The 23,379-nt window shown below is 47.4% G+C and overlaps 2 protein-coding genes across 2 annotated transcripts in view; one reads left to right on the top strand and one right to left on the bottom strand.

The window, feature by feature from the left end:
• The window catches only part of LOC144180334 (uncharacterized), a 184,605-nt gene that overhangs the window by 55,815 nt on the left and 105,411 nt on the right, over positions 1 to 23,379 (top strand). The window lies entirely within an intron of this gene.
• LOC144178651 (cholinesterase 1-like) lies at positions 2,101 to 20,407 on the bottom strand. The gene is made up of 6 exons (XM_077706658.1): positions 19,777 to 20,407; positions 11,233 to 11,444; positions 8,279 to 8,612; positions 7,542 to 7,805; positions 4,391 to 4,521; positions 2,101 to 2,245 (listed from the first exon to the last, which is right to left on the bottom strand). Exons 1-6 carry the CDS (start codon positions 20,125 to 20,127, stop codon positions 2,101 to 2,103), a joined length of 1,437 nt encoding a protein of 478 aa, XP_077562784.1. The 5' UTR covers positions 20,128 to 20,407.

The following is a 23,379-nucleotide window of genomic DNA, read 5'->3' as shown; positions in this document are numbered from 1 at the left end:
GCCGAAATATACGTATATGCAGGCTCTTGCCCGTAACGCCCAGCTGCGACAATGCTGAACGCAACTAGCAGCAGATCATTTGAACGGCTGATCGGCTGAAAGGGTCCCCTTTCCGCCGTGTTGCGACGTTCAGCCGTAACGCACATTTAGCCGTAGTGAGACTCTCCGCCGTGTTGCGACGTTCAGCCGTAACGCACTTTTAGCCGTAGTGAGACTCTCCGCCGTGTTGCGACGTTCAGCCGTAACGCACATTTAGCCGTAGTGAGACTCTCCGCCGTGTTGCGACGTTCAGCCGTAATGCACTTTCAGCCGTAGTGAGACTCTCCGCCGTGTTGCGACGTTCAGCCGTAATGCACTCTTCGCCGTAATGCGACTGTCCGCCGTAGTGGGACGATGCCCTTTACTACAGTTCATGGAGTGCTTTTATGCCTCACAAAAGAAAAAAAAAAGGAGGGGTGGCGAAGAGATCGCCTTTGCCCTACTCATTTAGCCGCACCAAACTGCAAAACTTGCAAGGTCTGAGAGCGCTACGTTCCCGAGCGATCGTTTCGAGCTGATAAATGTGCTTTTAAGCTCAAGGGTCGTTTTAAGAACGTCGTCTAAATTGCAAGCTCGAAGGAGCGCAGGACAAATCGCAGCATTTTCCTGTTTGCTGAAAATTTCTACAGTTACACGTTTCTAAGTCTGATTAAACTGATGCCCATACCTACAAATGTAAAAACGTAAAAACAGCCACGCATGGCACAGTCGTTATGGTCTACGTGGAAAACGATTAATGCAAAGTGCAGTCGGAACGCGTGTGACCTTGTCACCGCCAGCACAACGATCGCAACGCTGTATATGATTTCCGCACGGAGAGAAACCCTCCTGCGAGCATTAAGAACGCGAAGTAGGTCAATGTTTGTGTAACTTGTATTTGTGTTTCAATAAAACAAACTTGGCTCAGATAACATTTGCGACAATTAGACACGGCTTAACCATTGATACCGCACGTAATGTGCCCTGATGGCTATTTAGTGTAAAAGGTACCCGCCAATCTTCCGTGTGTTGTTTGGGATAAAGTAACGCTGTCGTACAAAATAGTACAAATTATATTGTTCGGACTGCTCGACGCGGCATTATATGGTCGAGAAGATAAATGTGTACTTCCAGCGGTTGAATGCATAAAAAGAAACAACAACAACAACAACAACAACAACTACACTGAAACCTGTTTACGGTATGGACGGGTACTCGCTGCAAACTGTTACTGAATTTAAGTATCTATGTGTATTCCTATCACCGACACTGTACTGGCATCTGCATGTAGATTTTATAACTGCAAAAGCCTGTTGTATGTTGGTGTTTCTGCGTAGAAATACCAAAGAGTTCCCCCAAAGTTCATGAGAGCTTTTATATAAAAAAAATACGTCAGAACGGTATTTGAATATGCATGCACTGTGTGGGACTCGCCGACAGCAAGGGATGAAACAAAATTAGAAAAAATTACAGAACCTAGCAGCTTGTTATGTATCTGGAAATTACGCGTGACTTCAAAGTATGACGAATTTAAAAGAGTCCGGGGGGTGGGAATTGCTAGAACTAAGAAGGAATAAGTTGCGGTTGAAGTTATTTCATAATAGTTACTATAGTCAAGTTAAGATGTCTTGCGAGAAGTACTTACATTCACCACACTACATATCGCAGCGACTCGGCCACAACCACAATGTACGTGAATATCGCAGCAAAGCTGAGGTGTTTAACTTGTCTTTCTTTCCCAACACTATCTGGGAATGGTGCGCCCTGCATTCTGCAACAGCCAGCATTGTTGATAATGAAGCGTTTGTGAAGGCTTCGTGAAAATGTGTGCGCATGTATTAGGATAAATTGGACGTTGATACTCTGTTCTTGCTTGCATTGTAATTTTCACGTATGTAACCCTCCACTGTAGTGCCAGTAGTGGTGATGCGGATAAACAAGTAAATAAAAAATAAAAATAAATCAAAACAAAAACAAATAGGCGAGCACACACAGTCGCAGCTTGGAGGTAGCTGCAACCCGCGTGTTCACGCAGCACGTCATAAGGATGGCAGTTCATTGTCGGCGATGTAGTCTCCTCCGCTACAAGATGTGCCGGCGCAGAGCCTCGCACTCCGTCTTGCGTCTCGCGGGGAGAAGTACCGGCTCGGGCCGTCCCAGCTCGACCGCGACCAGGTGGTGATTGTCAGACTGGGGCCACGCGTGGCCCTGCACCTTGGGCAGCTGCCTGGAGGGCAAGGAAGCAGCCAGCGTCACTTGCCGTTATAGATGATGTCATGTAAAAATGGGGCACTCATATTCATATACAGTAATTCCTCGTTATAACGAGGTCAGCGGGACGGCGAAAAATTTTGTTATAAGCGGTATTTTGATATAGGCGACCCCCCGAGAAAAGCTAAACGAGTTGAGCTTTAATTACGCCACAGCTGCAAAGAATCAAATCAGAATATATTCCGTGAAGCAAAACTTATTTAGGTGCATAAAAGGCTGTGAGCTTTGGCTGTTTCAAGATCTTTCCGGGTGTGAGCAACCCCTGCTGCCATTTGACTAAGCATTGCATGAGGCTGTGGTCGCCGTCCACAAAAAGTGGTAGCGGCAGTGATCCCTTTAATAAGGGGGCGTGCGGGTGTCACGAAACCCTACGAGAGTTTCGCGCTGGAAAGCGCCGCATATGCCGTGGCTCGAGACTGAGGTTTTGTTTGTTGAGCTAAAAAAAAAAAAAACGATTAACCGCTCATTGTGCGTACAAAGCGAAATCGTGAAAACTGACCGGTTTTGCACTAGGGGCTTTGCATGATCAGTCTGTAATTTTCCCTTTGAGGTGTGCAGCCGTGAAGCTTGCAACACTAGAGTTTTTTGGCGTCCCGTTGTTGACGACACTGCTACTTCTACTGTTCAGGTGTCGGTGTTTGTGCACCATCGCGTCCACGCCATTGACCAAAGTCTAGCAATGAAATCCAATGACCCTACTACGCATTTGGACCGTTTGTCTAAAGTGGGATGGCAGGAATCGACCTTGAGCGGCTCGAGAAAATCGCAGGGGAGAAACACCAGCTTACGTTGACCCGCCATGTTGACAGCCTGATTCGCCGCTGGTTCGCCACCGCTTTCCACTTCGCTCCAAGTGGGTCAAGCTATTCGTACGCTTCGAGTAATGCGGCCTAACATGCATGAGTTTGGGTTGGGACCAGAACAAATTTCAAATAAAGCGATATTTCGAGTAAAGCGATTTTGTTATAACGAGGGATTACTGTACTTTGCAGCGTGCCTCTACTTCGAAGGAAACCAAATTGCATGTAGTGGGAGCACCTTTGACTCCGCCTCGGTACCCTTGATTATGTTATGTGTGCATCCTCGGGATCAACACACCATCATCAGTGCTAGCCGGAATCACCTTGGCCATAATCGTCACCTGTACCCGCTCATCATCCCCGCGTAGGTTGTTCCTCCATTGGAGCTCCCAAAATAAAAGTATCTCAGTATTCATTTTTATACTCAAGTCTCTGTACAAACTTTACAAGGCGGTTAATGTACAAATCGCACCACAAAAAAGAATTTGAGACGCCATGCGCGAGTTACACAGTAACAAAAGAGCCTCAGGTAAATAAAAAAATACGAGGTCTTCTCGTTACCAAGCTATCTGGTACAGTCAGAGAATGCTACAGAACGTGGATTCCCCACAATGTGCGTTAAACGCAGCTATCTGCATGGCCTCATGGCTGCCGCTATAGCTGGAATTCACTGAAAATTTCGGCTGTCAATTTATTTGCTTGGAAACACTAGAAACGGCCACGGACATGGCGCGGCTTGTGCCACTGCGCCTGCACACTGCAGAAAAAAAAAAAAAAAACACCGGCGTACGTCGTCTGCGCCGTTTCAACCCAATTCTCAACGGCGGTGTCAACAGAAATGTTATTAATGGCCCTCACATTGGACTCGAGGCATTATTTTGTGTTCGCTGGTGTAGGGTTCGGACGTCTAACACACATGTGCTTAGCACGGACAAGTACTGCCACCCCGCGGAGCCCGACGTAACCAGTGACGGCGCACTCCCATGGTTGCCTGCATGCGTGCCTCGCCACTGAATACAACCTATAGCCTCACGCTGCCTCAGGCCGCCCCCCCCCCCCCCCCCCGACCAATCCACTGATGAAAATCAGGCTGGCGACATTTCGGGCAACAGCTTTCTAAGAATCAGGGCTTTCTGTGGCTGGCGTGCACGCTTTCTGTTCACGTACCATCACGTTCACCTGTCGCGCGACACGGACTAGGCTCGCCATTGTTCCGCGGCTGACCCAACGGAGCACTTGAGGCTTTCGCCCTGAAGTATTCCGACCACTCTAAGCAAAGTTTACCATGCAGAAGCACGTACCCGTTCCTTGCGAAAGTCGTCCAGATGCGAATAAAGTGGCGACTGAAAAGTTGGTCTTCGAGAGACGCGTTATAATCGCCTATGAGCGGTAGTCCGAAGAGAAGCTCCAGGTCTTCAAACCTCGTGACAGCCTGAAAAAAAAAAAAAAAAAAAAATACGGGACATCTCCACTAACGTGAAACCTGGTGAGGGGCGAAACATGCACTGTATAAGCGTGTTCTTGGCGCCTTGGCGTTTTAGCCAACGGAGATGAAACCGTTCGGGGGTAGAGGTATACAGCTTTGCGGTAAAAGTGTCTTGTCTTTGACGCACGAAGCTGTATAGCGCGAGGCGTAAACTATTGTCCTGGTGCTTTTTTAGTACTCGTCCCTGCCTCTTCCCTTATTTTGGTCCCATGGCTTTCCGCTTCGAAGTGCTCCAGCGTGAAGCATAAACGACTGTCCCGGTGTTTTTTTTAGAACGCGTTACGTTCTAACGCGAGGCGTAAACGAGTTTCCCGGTGTTTTAGTACGGTGACTACATGAGACGAACGGCGACGACGACGACGACAGAAGACGCCAACAGCCGTAACTCCTAAGGGCCTTCGCTTCTATAATACGCGCGGCTTTGCGCCTTACGTTCTGATTTATAGGACTGCGCAATGATGCAAGTATTACCAGCGGTTTCAGTAGGACAGAAATTGCATTGTTTGGCGTAGTTGGCAAAACTGTTCCATGCTGCTTGCAGCAGTCATGTGAGAAGAGGCACAAATGTAACCGAGCCTTTCCTGGTGCCTTTTATACCCCTCTAGCTCGGTGAGGGAAGCGGGCAGCAGCAACATGCTGCTCGGCCTCATGGGAAAACCTAATGGGGAAAAGACAATGTTATTCTTTCACCCCAGAAAGAACTGCAGCGGTTCCGTTTACTGCATCCCCAATATCACGTATTTATTTATTTATTTATTTATTTATTTATTTATTTATTTATTTACTGAAAAAATACTGCAGGCCAAGAATGGCCCAGGCAAGAGTGGGGGTGGTACAATACAAGAAACATGACCAGAAAAAGAAACATTACAGAGGTGGCACAAACTAACAGGCAAATAAGAAACATATTATGGCACAAGATCTAAGTAACACTTCACAAAAACTTTCGATAGACCTTAACACGTTTCCAGACTCAAAAATGTGATGTCGTGTTTTGTTGCATTCTGTTATTGTGCGAGGAAAGAAAGAGTATTTGAAATTGTTAGTTCGAGCAAAGATAGGAGTGAAGATTTGGGAATGATAACGTCTTGTTGGGCGCGAAGGTAACGGAGCAAGAGTGTTCGGCAGGTCTAGTACACTTTTTGCTGGATAGATAGAAAAGAAATTTTAGTCTGGCTGTTTTTCTGCGATATTCTAATGTTTGAATTTTGTTATCATTCATTGGTTCAGTTGAGGAATGCGACTGGCGGAAGCGGTTGAAAATAAACGGATGGCTAATCTTTAGATTTTCTCTAGATTTTTCATATCTTCTTTAGTATGCGGATCCCACACCTCACATGCATATTCCAAACCAGACCTGATTATTGTATTGTATGCGAAGAGTTCCGTACTGGGGGGAGAACTTTTGAGTGTATGCCTTAGCATGCCTAATTTCCAACGCGCGGAAGAACAAATCTTTTCAATGTGGGAAGACCAAGTTAGTTTGCTAGTGATTGTTACGCCAAGATATTTAACTTTCCGTTAGTAAAATGGGGGTTCCTTTTATACTGTATGGGTATATAAATGGCTGTTTCCTGTTAGTGATGGGCATGAACATAGTTTTATTAGGGTTTACATTCATTGCCCAGCGGTCACGCCACTAAGTTATGGCGTCGACAGATTGGTCCAGCATTATCTGGTCATTTAAGGAGTTAATTGAAGGGAATAAAATGCAATAATCAGCAAATAAACGGATGTCGACACCCTTTTTAGCACATGTTGTAATAACATTAATATAAAACAGAAAAAGTCAAGGCCCAAGGACACTTCCCTGGGGAAGACCGGAGTTAATAGGGAAAGGGTTAGAATAAACACCGTTTATGTCAACAAACCGTGCACGTGAACTTAAATACGATGCAACCCATTTAACAATTGTAGATGGAAAACCAATCAAAATAAGTTTGTGAATTACTTTGGAGTGCGGTATCGAATCAAATGCCCTGCTGAAGCAATAGAAAATTACATCAGTCTGGCCTGATTTATCTAGAACCGAGTAGAATGAATGTACACAAAAAATTTATTGGGTAGTTGTAGAAAGACCTTTGCGGAAACCGTGTTGGAATGGCGATAGAAAATTTTGCGTGTCTAAAAAATTGATCATGTAATTGGAGATTATGTGTTCCAGCAGTTTATTGCTTAAATGACTATTGAATGTCATGTTCTCCTGGAAGGACACCTCAAATGCTTGGACACGTACGCCTCAGGCAATCACAAATGGTTACCGCGGACTTATACCCCTGCTACACTAGCGTCCGAATCTCATTCAGTCCAAATGTCATTTGACTCAAATGCGAAGTTGTGCTGTTCCACTGGGTTTTGAAATGCCATTCGGCTCACATGACATTGGAACCAATGAGACACCCAGAGAGGCATGTGGGCTCTCAAATGCCATTTCTATAGCTCTCTCGCGCACAGCGTTCCAGGTCAGCATAAACAAATACATTACTGGCGCACATGAAACAAACAAAATATTCTTGATTGTGGGACTTTGTTTACCTATCGTTCACTTAAATCGTAAGATGTAATGATTCCGTACTGTCGGAACCAGTGTGAGCAAGCGACAAGCTAGTGTGGCCAGACAGCACAAGAAAACTCGTTTGCGATTAAAAGAAAACCGTGCCAAAGTTTACGTTATTGATAATTTGATATCATTTTAATGCCAAGATTGACGCTAATTTGACTGTTTAATACTGTGTAAACACAGAACGCGACAGCAGCAGGGCAATGCAGCACAGCGAGCGACTGTTAAAACTTTCACATGCCAGCGAAATTGTAGTGGAGCACTGCGGATTCTGAATGGCATTGGAAGAACCCCATTTGAGTCAGATAGCATTTAGTTTAAATAGCATGCGGACCCCAGTGTAGCCGGGGTATTACACTGAATCACCGAGCTCTTGCGTTGTAGCTACTGCGGCTGGACCACGCACCCTGTTTCCTGCGTGGTCGGGCGGGCCGTGCCAGCGCTGGTACGAGAGCGCGCGGTTGATGACGTAGTTGTAGACGTAGTTGTTCGGGGCCAGCTGCTCGGCGAAGTAGAACTGCGGGCAGGCACTGAGCACGTCAGCGAACACACGCCGCGCCCACTCCTGGCCCGTGAGAGCCAACTTGTCCTGGTAGACCGCCACGACCATCTCCGGGTTCGGCACGCCTAGCCAACGAAGCATGCGGGTCGTGTGTTCCACCACGGACGACTGCAGGCGTGGAAAATCGTTAGGAGCAGCTTTTAAAAAAAACCTTAATTAAGGCGAAAGACTGAGGCGTCTCGTAAAACGCGAAAAGCGACCTCGTAGTCGTCGTGGGCGTCAACCCGAATGGTACCAAAATGACCGCCGCTGTAACCATGTCCAATGCATCATCATTTCGTCCCTCACAGTAATAATGAGCCGGGTCACGAGCATCTGCCAGTGATGAGGGATCATGTATGATTACCGTAATGATGCCGAATTTACAAGGAGAGCAGCACGCACAGTTTTTTTTTTCTGCATAGCCCAGCAATAGGGAAATAATTATCTAAAGCCCCAGTGAGAAGAATTTCAGATACATTTCGGCAGTAGCACTGTAGCTGTTTTGATTGAAGCCTCGTCGGCGAGCTTTCTGAGCTCTTTCGTAAACGCATAACCCCATTATACAGCCGCACTGTGGATTGGCTACACTACGTGCATACCTCAAACAGGTGGTCCCCTTGAATGGCGTCAATCAGGGCTAGCTCGTAGTTGCCCTCAGACGCTGTGTTCCCGATGAGCACTTCCCTGCCCTTGATTCCGGCGGCACTGAACATGAGGCTGGGCTTGACCGGCATTAGCTCAGTGCCGTGTGTGGGGAAGAAGAGCAGAGTGGGGCGCTCCGAACTCGGCGCTGACGCGTTGAGCACGGCGGACACGTCGGCTGGGCGCATGCAGTCCACGGCGCCAGGCAGGTCTTCCAGGGCATCGCCGCAGCCTAACGCCGAGGACAAAGCCGCTGTCTTGCTTTTTGCGCGCTCCACGGTGTCAGTTTGTCTGCAGAGTAACAGTTCTATTTATATTCAGTACGTCAACATTACGTCAGTACGTCAACAGTACGTCAACGTCAACATCGGTACGTCATCCAGCCCATAGAGTTTCATACTAATATATACCAGAGGGAAATCTGGCGCTGCATTCGCGTGCCGCCGTGGGCGGCTCCATTGCAGCTAGCGACGTTCCTCGCTTCCTTGGCTTGGTTAGCCACATGGCTTCTTTTTCGTCTTGAAGCCAAAAGGGTAGCATTGTTCTTTTGTTCATCATCCATGAAACTTCTAAATAATTCCTGACAATTAAATCTTTCTGGAGCTTTAATTTTATAATAACAGAACAAATTTTATTAAGCTTCTGCAGTAATATTGTCGCATTTTTGCAGCCAAAGCCAACTTTTCAGCCTGTTCGTGAGCCATGCCAAGGACAAGTGGAACGTGCCTGCTCGGTACATGACGGCACGCTCGCTGAAGCGCGGCTCCCCTAGACAGTGGCGCCAGATTTCCCTCTAGTGTATATTAGTATGAAACTCTATGATCCAGCCCATTAAGAGCGGTATGCGCACTACAACTCTCTCTTCGAGAGAGAAGGCGTGGAGGGGTAAGTATTGAGCGGAATAGGTCCTTCTAGAACCCCTAGATCAGGTTTCAGAGTTTCGACACTCTTTTCTCTCATTGTTGTATCCCCCGACAGCGAAAATTGGTCGAACCGCGTCACGTGACATTTGTTTACCCCGGGAAGACCCATGGGAGCTGACGTTTTGATTACTCTGTGTTGCCACGCGCGCGCTCTTCGATTACTAAGTCGTGATTTTCGGAGCGCAGTGCAGCTCTATGACACGTTGAGAGTGTGTTTTCAAGCCCCCAGACAGAGTATAGCGATGCCGTACTGCTCTGTACTGGGCTGTTTGAACCGGCGGGAAGGTAGAAAACGCCTGCATCGCTTCCCGCAGGGAAATAACGACAGTGGCCTAGCGTACCCTATCGCCACTTAATAAGGGTAGCTTAATTAGTGGCTCTAGCGTAACCCAGAGCCACTAAATAAGCTACGCAAGCGTAACCGAGCATGACCTCATTGCACCGGTGAACTGTCTCTAATCTTGGAAAAGTAAACGCAGATGTCATGGTTGCCAAGCGGCGCCCGGAACAATTCCGTTCGTCAATATCAGCCGCAATAAGGCGCATAAAGCTGGCCACTCTGGCGTCAGGCACCAAAATGGGTGCCGCTGTGCGTCAGTGGCGTTACTCTTAAGCGTAGCTTACTTAGTGGCTCTAGGTCCTTCCTTCCGCTTCTTTGAGCAAAACAAATGTTACTTTCCTGCTCCGTAAAACTTAGGAGCGATTAACAAGGCAGAAAATGGCGTGGAGGTGTTCTTTATTGTTAGCTTTGTAGAGGATGATCACGGGCATAAGTCACTCCCTACTGAAGGGATTTACGAATCTCCGGCAAACTTCGTGGCCTTCGACCACTGGACACCCCGGAGTGCTGAAGCAGCCTGAAACTGTGGGGGATATATATTAATGCGAAATCTATTTCTCGTCCTCTGCTCTCTAACCTTCCGACAAAGAACTGCAGTGCTGACTCGAGCTAAAAACCGTACAATTAAAAAGTCGGACGAGTTGTTATCGTGAAGGAAAAAACAACTTATCCACCCACATCTACGTTGCACGCAGTCTCAAATTGTACAATACAATCTCTCTACTATTCAACCAACACTGCATTCCCGACGAAATACGCAGACAAAGTGAAACTGGAAGTTAATCGAGCGGACACGATTAGGTGAGTGAAAATATCCTTTGCAATGTTCAATTCGAAGTGTACAATAATTTCAAAATATATTGTGGGACACTTAAAGGGACCCTGCAACACTTTATTCAACTTTTTTCGAAATCTTAAATCCTTGCAGAACCTAGTCAACCAACACATCCAGTAATTAGATTTGGGGTTCGCAAAATACTTCAGTCAGAAATTACTGCTGCATGCCCATCCGGTAACTTTGAAACTTTCTCAAATAGTTTTCTCTCTTTCCCCGTCTTGGGGCTCTTCGACCGCTTGAATTGCGTAATTACAGTGGTGTACAGGCTATCTCTCGGCTTTTCTTCCGTTTCAGCAATGAACACATCCGATAGCCACTTTAATAAGAAATCCACAAAAGCGAAGCAGAAAGGAAAGGCGGATATATCGGCTGCAACGAGAAAATCTCGCAGTGCCGCTCTGTGCTGTTGGTAAATATAGCTTTCAAAATTCTTCCAGGCGCGAAGAAAAGAGTGAAAGCGTTTATCAGGAGGGACTCTGCAACCTCCTGATCGGATGCGTTCATTACTGCAACTGAAGGAAACCCGGCTAATAGCAGCGACACCACAGTAGTGGAATAATTCTAGCGGTCGAAGAACGACGAGACCGCGAAAGAAAGAAAAACCTTTCCAAGTTTTTAACTTATCTGATCGGCATACAGCAGTAATTTCTGGCTGAGGTAGTTTGCGACCGCCTAATCTAAGTACTGGATGGGTTGGTTGACTACGTTCTGCAAGCATTTAAGATTAGAGAAGTTGCAAAAATGTTGCAGGGTCCCTTTAGGTGGCCCTGCTTCGACGCTAGGCGCACTTTTGAGCAGACGCTGGCTCACCTGGTGTACGGACTGTGGCTCATGAGGATGAACCTCTTGATGAAGTGGTGCCAGGAAGAGGTTGGGCTGAGCATGTGGTATCCTACAGACGTGGCGCCTGACCCGTGGCCCAGCACCGTTACAGCCGAGGAGTTGCCGCCAAAGAAGCCGATGTTGTTGCGCACCCAGTTCAGAGCCGCTATCTGGTCGTACAAGCCCATGTTGTTGGCGTCCTGCGTCGTGGACAAACGCGCGGAAAAGAAAGCAATATGGATTGTGGCCATACCGGTAATCAATCAGGACACTTTCCTAAGCCGCCCAACGCTCAAATTGCGACAGTCAGACAATCTAGCGGGCTTGTTTTCCTACAAGACACTCAAATGGCCAATCACTGGAGTAACGTAACCTCATATCAGCCCATAATGAAGCCCAGCATGAGTGGGTTGAGGGGAACACGAAGAAAAAATGCAAATTCGGTTAATTTACTTTGCCTTATAAACAACCATTCTAGTTTCAGCGCAAGATACACACAATTATTCTTTTTGATGATGATGATGGTTGGAGTTTTTTGGCGCAAGGCCAGCTGGGGCAAAGAGCGCCAAACAAAAGTATCTAAAAGAAAATAGTGGCTACTAAAGCCAAAATAACAATAAAATCAATTAACGGCAATGGTGATGGCTGGTGTATAGGGCCAGATTTGATTATGCGTGATAGGAAATGAGGTTTAAAAATTTAACATCTGACAAATACTCAAACACGCGTTTCACAGAAACCATGGCATCGTCACCTAGAAACATTGATGGATGTAGGGGAATGTGTTGTCTGTAGAGTTCTCTGAAGTGTTTCTGACGTGTTGTGTAAAGTGCCTTGCATGTGATGCAATTATTCTTTTTCGTCCAGCCCTTATGACGTCACAGGGAACGGGACTTAGTGCGTTTCGCGGAGCTGGCGAAATACATCGCGAAGGAACTTGATGGTGCGATTGTATACAGGTGCCTCATGTTTTGCTTGGCCTTACAAAGTAAATGTTAAAGTGGAATTATCGTAACGATAACGGTTTCTGTACAGGGACGTACCCAGAGGGGGGAACCGGCCCTCCCTCCCTCCCCCCCCCCCCTTCCCCCACCTCTCCCTAATTTTTTTGGGCCATATATACCCCCCTTCCCCCTTCCCCGCGCCACCTTTCTTCTCCCCTGGCACACATTCTAAAGTGCCGCCATATGAATCCTGTGCTTGATAGCTATTTGAGGCGTTTTTTTTTTTCAAAATGAGCCAAATCCACCTAAGGAGAATTTGAGGGGAAAAAACGATAGTTTGGAACCGGATGCAGTGCTGCAGTGCTGTCAAAACTATTAAATGACATGTTTCACATGTCAGCTAGGGGAAATCTATAGCGACAAGTAATTAAGAGTTATGCGGAGAATTTCAGCAATATTAGGATAAGTTCGGATTTGGCTTGTACTCAGTTGAAACAGACAAGTTGGTGCGGCGTTCTTATGAAAACTTTATTGCGATTGACTTTCAAGAATGGTAAGTTAGAGTTTTAGCAAAAAAGGCAATAAACATGCAACAGTGCTTCAAGAACAGTAAAACTGTACATCAAGAGCCGGTGAGTCCTCTTGGCATTTGGAGATATTTTTGAATGGTTCCGTAGGGTACTTTTTTGGGCACGCCTGAAGACACTGATGAAGGTCTTCATTGCCTTGCCATAAATTTCCAAAACGCTTCACAAGAAGCCTGCTCATATCATATTCCATGGCTCTTGCCATGGCTTGTAAGCGGCAGCTGATTTGTTCGGTACGTAAATAGGAAATGTGGGAGTAATAACAATTATAATAACCAGATTTATTCCGTAAGGACGATGGAGACGAGATAAAATGACAGTATCACATCGTTCACTTTCAGTTCGTTCACTTCCGTTCACGTTATCGTAGACGTGTGGCAGCAGATAATTTGCCGATCTCCTCATTGCTCTCTGAACTCATAATAAGCCAGCTCTCAAAAGCAAAAAAAAAAAAAAGATGCAAAAACAGCCCCAACAGTCACACCAAACGCGGAATACCATTGGGCAAATGATTTTGGCTCATTTCGATCCGTGCCACAGCAGGGTCTGGCTCATTTTCCATACGAAGTAAGATTTGCGTGCACGTATGCAGTGAATGGCCTCAACTATTTATTTGCCACATTTTTTAAGAGGGAAGTTCCCGGGATTTTCTTGGCAGTGCAGTTTTATCTGACTTAGTTTCGGTTTGTGGATTAGGTTCATTTCGAAAAAAAGACGCCTCATTTGGTGGTCAACGCGGGATTAAAAAAAAAAAAAAAAAAACAGGCGAGGTTTGTTTGCTCCGTTTACACGGAAGCCAGTACCGCTGTACACTGGCTTCGCGCTCTCCTGCCGGCCTGCCACTTGCCTTTCGCTGCACCCCCTTTACCCTGGTCGTCTGCAATCGGTGCTTCGGTTCTCTCGGACAGCAGTAACTTATCGCTCGGACAGCAGTAACTTAGCGGCTCGGGTCGCATATGCTTTGGTGGGGAAGAAAATGTTTGTCTTTAAACCTTCAACAAATCCCTCCGTCCCAGCGTGCCGTTGTGTCGGCGGATACTGTTGCCCATGCCTGGGGTTTGTGGCTCAACCGTTTCCTTCCCTGAGCCGAACTCACAGCACGTTTTTCACTAGTTTTCGTGGAAATGCTGCTTTTTCTTTTGTCGGTAAGAAGGGTAAGAAGCCTGCTTGCCGCAGAGAAACCCACTGTAGGGTTCCTCTGCGGAACGCCTTCCAACGTCCGGCTCGAGCACGTGTGCAGCGTCCGTCGAACAAGCAAATGAGACACAACGGCTTGGAACCGGATGGCGACGAGCGGAGTGGCGTGAGGGGATGCTTGACCCCATCGCCCTGCGCCTCTAACGACGGTTACGCCCGCTTAGGGAAAGCTACCGTGGGAGTACAAAAGCCCTGCTCCACAGTCGGCGCGTCCGTCTTGACAAGAAGGATCGCTCAAAAAGGAATCGCAAGAACGTTCAGCGCTCGTCTGTGCCCTTCTTTCTTAGTCATCGTTTTTGTTTGCGCTGTTTTGTATGTTCAGAATGTACCAACTGGCCCCACTCGAGACGCTAAAAGGTTACCAAGCCCGACGACAGCAGGGTGACAGAGTGAAGGCGCGCATCGCAGTTGTATGGCGGCAAGAGACACCGGCGGCATTCCTTTGGACAACTAAAACCAGTGACAGCGGCACTGTTGATTGACAGCCATTGTGGTTAATGGCTGCTATGCTGAACGGCGGTGTAGTGATACTAGCGCCGGTGGACCCCGTCGGGGCGATGGCCCTCCTCCCTTCTCGTCGCTTTGCCGTGTCCCTCCAGCCATCGGGGGAGTGGCAGCCCTTTGGGATGGACTTGCCGGCGACCTTCTACGCAGCTTTTGGAAAGACTTTTGTTTCCTCCCGACGTTTGGGGGCAGCGGACAAGGGGTAGCGGGGGTCAAAACTCTGATTGGTACGTGTGTTGCTGTGTGGGGGCGGCTTCGCTTCCGACTGCATGCGCAATTTTGCTGAGTTTGTCCGGAGCTGCGGCCCAGAGCGGTCGCATCAAGACTTGCTCCCGTGGTGGTTTCTGGGCGCCAGAACCCCACGAATTTCTCGCCAACCGCGCGGTGGTTCGACACCCTTTTTGGCCCCTGGGCCCCCATCAAGGATCGTGCCGCGATACCCTTTTTGGTTTTGCGGCGCCTTTTAATTGTAATCCAGTTTTATTTGTCTTGTGTTATCTTATGTTCATGCTTCGTCGTCTCCTGAAAATAAGAGTAAATGGACTTTTTCTTCACCATCTACTTGCCTCGTCCCGTCATCGGGTCCTTCACCATTCTCCACGACGACACCACCCACCTCAAAAATGAACCAAACTTTATTGGCGGGTTTACGGACCCCGAGCTGCATTCCTATGAACAGACCTCGAGAACACCGGGCTTGAGCGGGGAAGGGCACGGAGTCAAGGTGGCAAATGGTCAACATGAGAGAGACGGGTGCGCAGCGGAAGATCAGTGAAAATGAACCCGGACCGGACATCTCGACGGACACCAACCAGACATTTTGGCCGAGAGAAATGTCGGCTTCAACATTGTACTGTGAACTGTTTCTTTGCATTAGAGAGGTCATAAAACCCCGACTACATAGGATGAAAATACGAGGTGCATTACAAATTGCATAGTCTCGAGAGGTCGGAGTATTGTCAAGGTGTCGGCAGGTAGCAATGAGTTTACTTCACCAACAGGCCGAACGACAGGACGGAGGAGAAGCTCATTCCCGCTTCGCCTCCTGAGCCGTTGCTATGGGGAAACATCAGCAGGACAAGCCACGCTGCGACCCCGAGGAAGCGACAAGGCGCTTCCCTGGAAATAACAAGCTTCTTTACAAAACCTCCATAGGTAAGCGCTGACGCGCTGGCGCTTGACACCGTTTTTTACCTACATGTTCTGCAGTCCCGTGCGTCTCGATACTGAAATTTCCGAGGCCTGAATCGTTGGCGCTTGGAATGGCACACCATTAAACGTTCAACTCAGTGGGTGTTTAGGATAATAACACAGAATTAGGCGTATGACATCTCCGATTTACCTAGAATTTTGTTTCCTTCCTTCCTAACTAGTAGACACAGGTTTTGTGTGGAGAAAAATATGGAAGCGCAAGAGTTTTGCCACAGTGATCTGAGCTCTAGAGTGCCTACATGAACTTGTTTCTGCCGACTTCGATTGCGTATAACTTGTGGGATGCACCGGAAATATGCCTTAACATTAGCAGAAGGAACATATAATTACTGTGCCGTACGCGTATTTATTCCTGTAAATATTTTAATTACTGCTGTTCTTTTTTTAATTTTGCAAACTTCGCGTTGGGATCTTTAACGTAGGGAATGTATATGTACTGTGCAGTAGGCGTATTTATTCCTGTAAATATTTTATTACTGCTGTTATTTTTAATTTTGTAAACATCGCGTAGGGATCTTTAACGTGCGCCGAAATCTCGAACATACGAGTATTTTCGCTTTTCTCCTCCATCACAAAGGCGGGTACACTTAATTTCATTTCTCTATGCAGGTTTACGCGCCTTTATGGTAAACGCGGGGTGTTCATCGTGTTTGTACTAGTAAAGGCCGGTACCCTCTCCCCTAATTTGCATAGGAAAATTACCTTGGATTGTCCCCCCCCCCCCCCCCCTCCCCGAAAAAAAATCCTGGGTACGTGCCTGTTTCTGTATCTGCCCAGTTGCGTGACTTGATTGTGTAACGTGAAATTTGAACGTATTTCAATATTGCTTTTTCTTTTGTGGTGAAAACAACGTCTTGCGTGCGCGAATGGAGTTGTCTGAATAACACGAGACAGGACTTTAGTTTTCAAGTTCCCCTTGAGAGCTGTCTTCGCTGCGGTATTTCATGATGCGAGCGTGACGTTTTCCTTTACCCAGCCTAACCTTTCGATGTTTTTGAATACTCTCCATCGGCACACTGATTAAGCGTACACAGCCCTTAAGTCGAAACAGGTGCTCTTAAGGGTCTTGAGAACATACTGACTAGCGCAAATAGACACACACAAAAAAATCGCGCCAATCCACCCCGTGAATGTGGTTGGAAAGCAAAGCTGTAAACGGCACCCATAACGATTACCCATGCGACGTCACTTAAATTCACTCACATCGCTCTACAAATAGCAAAACCAGAGAGAAGTGAAATGCACTTAACCACACCACTTATTACTTCAAAGAGACATTCTTGTTAAGGTTAAATCAATGCATGAAGCATGAACGGTGTTTGGTTGAGTTGTATTGGTGTAGCACAAGAGTGGAAACTTTTTTTATAAAATTAAAGTAAGCTCCAACCCGGTGTTAGACGATCTGTCTTCTCCGTCTCTGCGCCGCGGACGGAGGCGACGAGATTTGCGGCAGAGAAGGAGGAGGGGGAAGAAATACTTCTGTTCAGATTTCTGAACGGCCCAGAGTGCAGCCCTGGGGAGTGATTCCTTCTTCCGTGGGGCCCATATGCAGTCCGCGCGCCTGTGTTCTGTCCACCCACTGAAGCTGGGTAGGTAAAGAGGGCCTGGAGAGCAGCATCTCCCATTGCTCTGGTTGGGTAGTTGACGGAAAGAGAGGAGGGTGCTCAAGGCTAAAGCCGCACACCCCGATTACGGGGCGGAGTGTTCCTACTTCTGAGCAAAATTTACATTCAGCGTCGTAGCGATTCGGATGCGTTAAGTGAAGACGCGTTGGCTCTGGGAAGGAGCCCGGATTGTATAAGCCGTAGGGTAGTTTGTTGTTCTCTGGAAAGGTCAGGGTAAGGCGAAGGTACGGTCTGTCTCAGAATGCGATAATGCTGGGTTATCTCCCTGAACGTGACAAGCGGGTGACTGACCTCGTGCAGCTCCATAGCATGGGAGGTAAAAGCACAGGCTTGTTGGGTGGGCGTATTTGTTGTCCTCCATTGAAGTGTGAGGGGGGTGTCCAGATGAGCTGAATGAAACCGTTTGGGGAGTGGTTTTTTAGCACGCGCAGTGCAGGTCAGGACACCCAACCCTACTGGTAATTCCAGTAGGTTTGCTGGGAATCAATGACTACCCTCCGAACCCCTGGTTGAGCGAGAGCCAGGGTGATGGCTGCCTCTTCTGCTGGCGTCATTTCTTGGGTCCTAAGAGAGGTACACGCAAGGAGGTTGGTTCTGAAGGTAGCCACGATAATGGCGTATCGCTGCCCTCGATGTTTGGAGGCGTCTGTGTAGATAACTGCATGATTCCCATCGAGGGTGGTGTTTAGCGCTTGAGCCCGTGCTTTTCGGTGACCCTCGTCATGGGAGGGGTTCATATTTCTAAGCAAAGGGAGCATCTTTAGTTTTACTTGCCAAGAGTCTGGGAGTACGTCAAGCGGAGTGACATTCTGGGCTGCCCAGCCAATCTGGTGAAGCATGCGGTTACCCATCGCAGTTCTGAGTCGGACCTTATGGTTAGAAAGATGGCCTTATATCAGCTCTTCCACGGTGTTGTGGAGCCCCGTGCTAAGCAGCCTCTGTGTGGACGCACTTATAAGAAGACCAATGGCCTGCTCGACCGCCTTTCTAATCATTATATAAAGCGTCTCTATGTCTTCCTTGTCTAGAAGAAGACAGGGGGTTGACGTAAGTAACTCTCGAGAGGACAAAAGCTTCAATTAATCGAAAGGTACCGGATTCCTTTAGGCCTCGCTTCTTGGTGGCAACTCGCCTGATCATGTGTATGATTTGATTAATGCTGTTTTTGAGGCGCTGCAAGGAGACGTCACTCCTGATGTTAGCCTCGAGATGTAGGCCGAGCTAGGATCTTGATGCTGGGGCTTGGAGTGATGGCCTGGCCATCAAGGATTATTTGAGTGTATTCCTTGGTTTGGCGTGAGGGCGGATGACAAGGAGCTGTGATTGTTTACGTGAACACTGGATGCCACAGGCTTTAGCACATTGGGGTAGTAGAAGTGAGATGTCATGCATTGGTGTGAGCTTCCTTTAATTTTTGTAACTCTTAGCACATGCGTAAGGTGCGCACAGGGCCGCTAGATGGGCGTGACTGGTCGCGTGACGCTTTCACATGGCATTCAGCGAGAACGCAGGGGGTAAACCCGTAGATGTGCTTGGTTAGTACACCGCCTGTCTTCCCAGTCTTCGTGTGGGCTCGTAGCTAAATCGGTAAGACAACGGGCTCTCGCTTTGTTAGTCTATTAGTTCCAGGTTCGATTCCCGGCGTTGCCAGTAAATTCTTTTATTTGTTAGCTGGAGTTTTCTGGTGACACCAACGGTCGCGAAAGAACCCTTGGGGGGTAGAGGTAAAAAACTTTGCTTTAAAAAGAGGACACACACGGAACAGGCGCTACACTTCAAGCTGTTTATTAGCGAAGATAGCATCGTACATTTATAGCTAAATCCACACACGCCAAATAGACGTGCCAACAATCGTTATCGAGAGAATTTATCTAAAAACCGCACCTCAGCATTGAACAGTATCACCGAGTGTCACTAATTCACTCAGTGCTATTCGATCTTACGCGATGTGCCTCCAGCAGTTCACGTGCCTTCTGATTTTTGCTTCTCACCGGTATTTTGGTCTTGGAAAATCGTGTACTCACACTTTGTGCAGGAAAGACAATGCGTTGTCAGATGCGCGCCAATGTTACACTAAATTTTGCGCATGCTCCCTGAGGCGGCCGTTCAGACATGTTCCAGTTTGCCCGATGTAGGACTTTCCACAGGGGAGGGGTAATTTCAAATTCGTTCCAACCGCGCAATGAACGAACTGCTTCTCTATTGCGCATGTGCGGATTTAGCTATAAATGTACGATGATATCTTCGCTAATAAGCAGTTGGAAGTGTAGTGCCCGTTCCGTGCCCTCTTTCTTGTGTGTGTTTTTCTTGGCGCTACTCAATATGTTCTTAGACCAAAACCGACGCGCCCAGCAACAGTTGTTCCTGAAGGTCTTGGCGTGTGTCGAAGCATCGTCATGAACTCGTTGGTTTGGTTCGAGTGAAGATAGCGTGGACACAGTAAGCGCTCGGTTCAATCCATACCCTGTCAGCGGAAGCGTAGAGGAAGCCGAGCGCCCCTAGCCGAAAGGCAAAGGTGACCACGACCACGTCTCCCAGCGCCGCGAGCAGGCTTCCGTCTTTAGTGGCGTTGCCGGCGTCGCCCTGCTGGAAGAGGCTGCCCGAGAGAACGAACAGCACCGTCTTGCTGGGACAGCGGTACGGCGACTCCGCGCCCTCGTGGTGTACGCAGCCTCGTGGCACCCAGATGTTAAGGCGTAGACAGTCTTCGTCCACGATCCACCGTGTGCCGAAACCGATGTTGTCCATGAGCGGCTGTGGGCACGCCAGGGGCAGGGCTTGGCTCGCATCCGCTTCCTGTCGATGGACGTGCATACAGGGGTGCGGGACAACATTATATTTTTTGGTGGAGTTGCATTTGTGAAACTACACGTGGGCGATGAGGCAAGCCTTACAAGAGGGCTAGGGATTGATTTATACCACCTGCCTGGGGACTCTCCAACGTGCGCCGAAGCCTTGACACTGAGTGGTTTGCGTATTTAGCCTCCATCAAAAAAAACGACCGCCGCGGCCAAGATTGAACTACAGGAATTGGGCTCAGTAGCACGGCGCCTTAAGGGGACCACAGAGCTAGAATTATTCTTCACTTGAGGGGGACTCCCCTGCTAACAATCCTTTGGGATTTGCAACTTCCTCATAAGCCACGGGCTCAAAAACCATTGCGCACTAATACGGAAGGTTTTACAGATACATAGAAATGTGTAGAATGGCCTAGTTTGTTTCTTTTAGAAATATGTAACTTCTGTACTGAAATAAAAACAAATCTCACGCATGGTACACCGCTAGCACCATCTAATAAAGCCTAGATAAACTAAAATACATTTATAGGTTATTTTTTTATTTCAGTAAAGATATGATATATTTCTAAAAGAGGAAAACTGGGCCGTTGTGCACATTTTGATGTATTTGTAAAACTTTTCTTATTGGTGCACAACGGTTTTGAAGCCCGTGGGTCATGTATAAGTCCCATGGGAATCGGATGAGGTGAGTCCCCCTTAACCACTGCAGAAACCGCAGAGGTCTATTGTTCTTGGATGCACGACTTGCTGAGAAGCAGTATGCTGTCCACAACTGCACTCGTCTGGCCATATTGGTGTTCATTAAAAGGGGGCTGATGACTTCGCCGCTCAATCACCCCTTGGGAAAGCTAAACTGTTGTTTCGCCATTTGTGCTACAGTTAAATGATTTTTGTAAGCTCCCTCTCCGTACGACTACACCCCACCCTGAAAAACGGAACGAGGATAAGGTAATGTATTCCCAGAATTGTAACGTTTCTCATGCGTTACATATTGAGAACACCGGAACCTACATTACAAGACAATACTGCAGTTCAACCTCACATAATGCGCTAAATTGACCAATACCTGCAGACAAAAAATTTGGCTCCACTGCAAGCTGTGAAGATGGTTGTACTACGAAGCTGTGACGATTACCCATGCCACGTCACTTGAATTCACACACAGGTTTCTACAAAGAGTGAAACTAGAGACGATAAAACGCAGCAGCGATGGCAGAAATAAAACAGAGAGGGGCGTCTGGCGAAGGGTGAGGAGGGGGGAGGCACGCACGGCTATGGCGTCATCTGAACCACTGCCTCCCCCTCACTCGTTTTATGCGTCGCTGCCAAAAAGCACCCTCTGCGCTCTACCCCTCCCCAGGCGCTGTTCCGTTCGCCGCTAATCCAAACCACCTGACGCCGTTATCATACGTTAGCAGTTTGCACTTTGAATGAGTGCACGTGGTAGACCCGCCGTCTGTGTCCCCGGCTCCTGTGTGGGCGTAGATTAGTCGGTAAGAAGACGGGCTCTCGCTCCGATACACTATTAAGGTCCAGGTTCGATTCCAGGCGGTGCCAGTAATCTCGTTTATTTGTTCGCGGGAGCTTTCTGTTGACGCCCATGGTGTTGACAGAACCCTTGTCTGGTAAAGGTATGCTGCTCTGCAGTAAATTAAGGTTTCGGCGAATGTCGATGTCAAGCGTATTATCTGACTCAAAACGTCGGTATGTGTTGGGGAATCACACTGCACAGTGCCACGGCGCAGTTGGTATTTTTGAGCCTAAAAACGCACGTGGCTGTAACTTGGCAAATTTGAATTGCTGGCAGCATGAATTGGTAAGTTGAGGGTATTGTGATGGAGTTGAACTACGAGATCGCCTTGAAAATTAGTGTTATGGACAATCCAATAGTTTAAAGAGCACAGCCTGATCTCCAATTTCACAACGTTTGGCATGAATCGGGCCCAACAGTCCTCAGAATTGGGTTCTCGACGTAAACGTTACCGACTCTCGATACGTCCCTATCCTTTTTTTGTACCTTAGAGCACCCTTGTTGCCGACAAAAATGCGAAGGTTCGGCAAAAGTTTTGTTCATACTGCGCCACATGGGCATTGCAGCAATACGCTTTTCTTTTAAAGACGATAGTCTTTTTTGTGCTAACTTAACTTGAAAAGTTAGGTCTGTCTACCTGTCTGTCACTCGATTTTGCCGCTTGAAGAAAAGTTAAACGAATTCCCGAAAAAGAAGTACATATATATAGGCAAGCCCTTCCAAAACTACGAAATGTGGTAGGATATTAAATTCTTGTCAATATTGTTAAGCGAAAACGCATATTTCAGGCAGAAATTAAACTTATATCTTATACTGGCATTGTTCTTTTAATTAAAAATAGACGCGGGCTTAATTTCTGCGGAAGCAAAAACAAGAAAAACCGCGAAAAAAACATTGTTTTAACAAAAAAAAATGCAAAATGGATTAGCTCCTGCGCTAGAGGCAGCACCCCAAACCCAACTGTAACAAAAAGTCCCAAGAGACGACGCGCGCGAAGTGCGAACGCTGGAAAATTGAATTGAGCAAACGTAAATTTCGTTTATCAATGCAAAAGCAAGAGGGGAGGGTAACAGCGTGAGTAGTGGGCGCGGGAGAGAGGAAAGGCAAAGACGGCAGAAGGGGACATTGCAGCGAAAGGAGCAGATTCGCGGAATTTATTTTAGATGCGACTGCATCTCATTCACTCGCCTTGTCCCTCCATACGGCGTTGTCCGGACCTCCCCCTACACTATAAAAAAAAATAGTTAGCGGCGCCCGCTTTCGATCCCACGACCCTGTGGGAGGAACGCGACGTACATGGTGCTCTTCCCACTGCGTCACAAAACCGAGACAGAATCAAATGCTACGAACGCGCCTTATATATTTGACTCATTCAAACTACGTCAAGATGCTACTGATACAACACATGATGGGGCAATGATTAACACTTGCAATAAAAGAAGAGAAGCTCCCACTTACAGCAACAATGATGGAGTAAAGGTCGTTGCGACAGCGAAGCCCCAAGCATACCACTTAGATAGATTTACCAAGATTGGCCAATAAAACATAATAATAATCATAAAACATAATAATCATACGCATTCCCGACACGTTTCACGTGATTTCAGAATCAATCCAACGGAAACACCAAGTGAACCCCACGATGCGTCGCATCTACACAGGGTTCCCCTCGCGGTGATGTGGGCGCAATTTTTTGTTTGTTTTTGTAGACAGAATGAAGCAGGCATCGGCCGTTAC

The sequence above is a fragment of the Haemaphysalis longicornis genome, unplaced genomic scaffold (genome assembly GCF_048455015.1).
Source record: "Haemaphysalis longicornis isolate Haplotype H1 unplaced genomic scaffold, Haemaphysalis longicornis Haplotype H1 scaffold_4, whole genome shotgun sequence".
Taxonomy (NCBI): domain Eukaryota; kingdom Metazoa; phylum Arthropoda; class Arachnida; order Ixodida; family Ixodidae; genus Haemaphysalis; species Haemaphysalis longicornis.
The sequence above is the reverse complement of the archived record's forward strand: the minus strand, read 5'-3'. Positions and strand labels throughout refer to the sequence as shown.

Bases quoted from the DNA above. Each gene is read 5' to 3' on its own strand.
- LOC144178651 (XM_077706658.1), bottom strand. From the start codon at position 20,127: ATGCACGTCCATCGACAGGAAGCGGATGCGAGCCAAGCCCTGCCCCTG. The intron at 8,613-11,232 runs GTGAGCCAGCGT...GTTACTCTGCAG, and splicing joins AGCCACAGTCCGTACACCAG to ACAAACTGACACCGTGGAGC. The intron at 2,246-4,390 runs GTACGTGCTTCT...CTTGCCCTCCAG, and splicing joins ACGACTTTCGCAAGGAACGG to GCAGCTGCCCAAGGTGCAGG.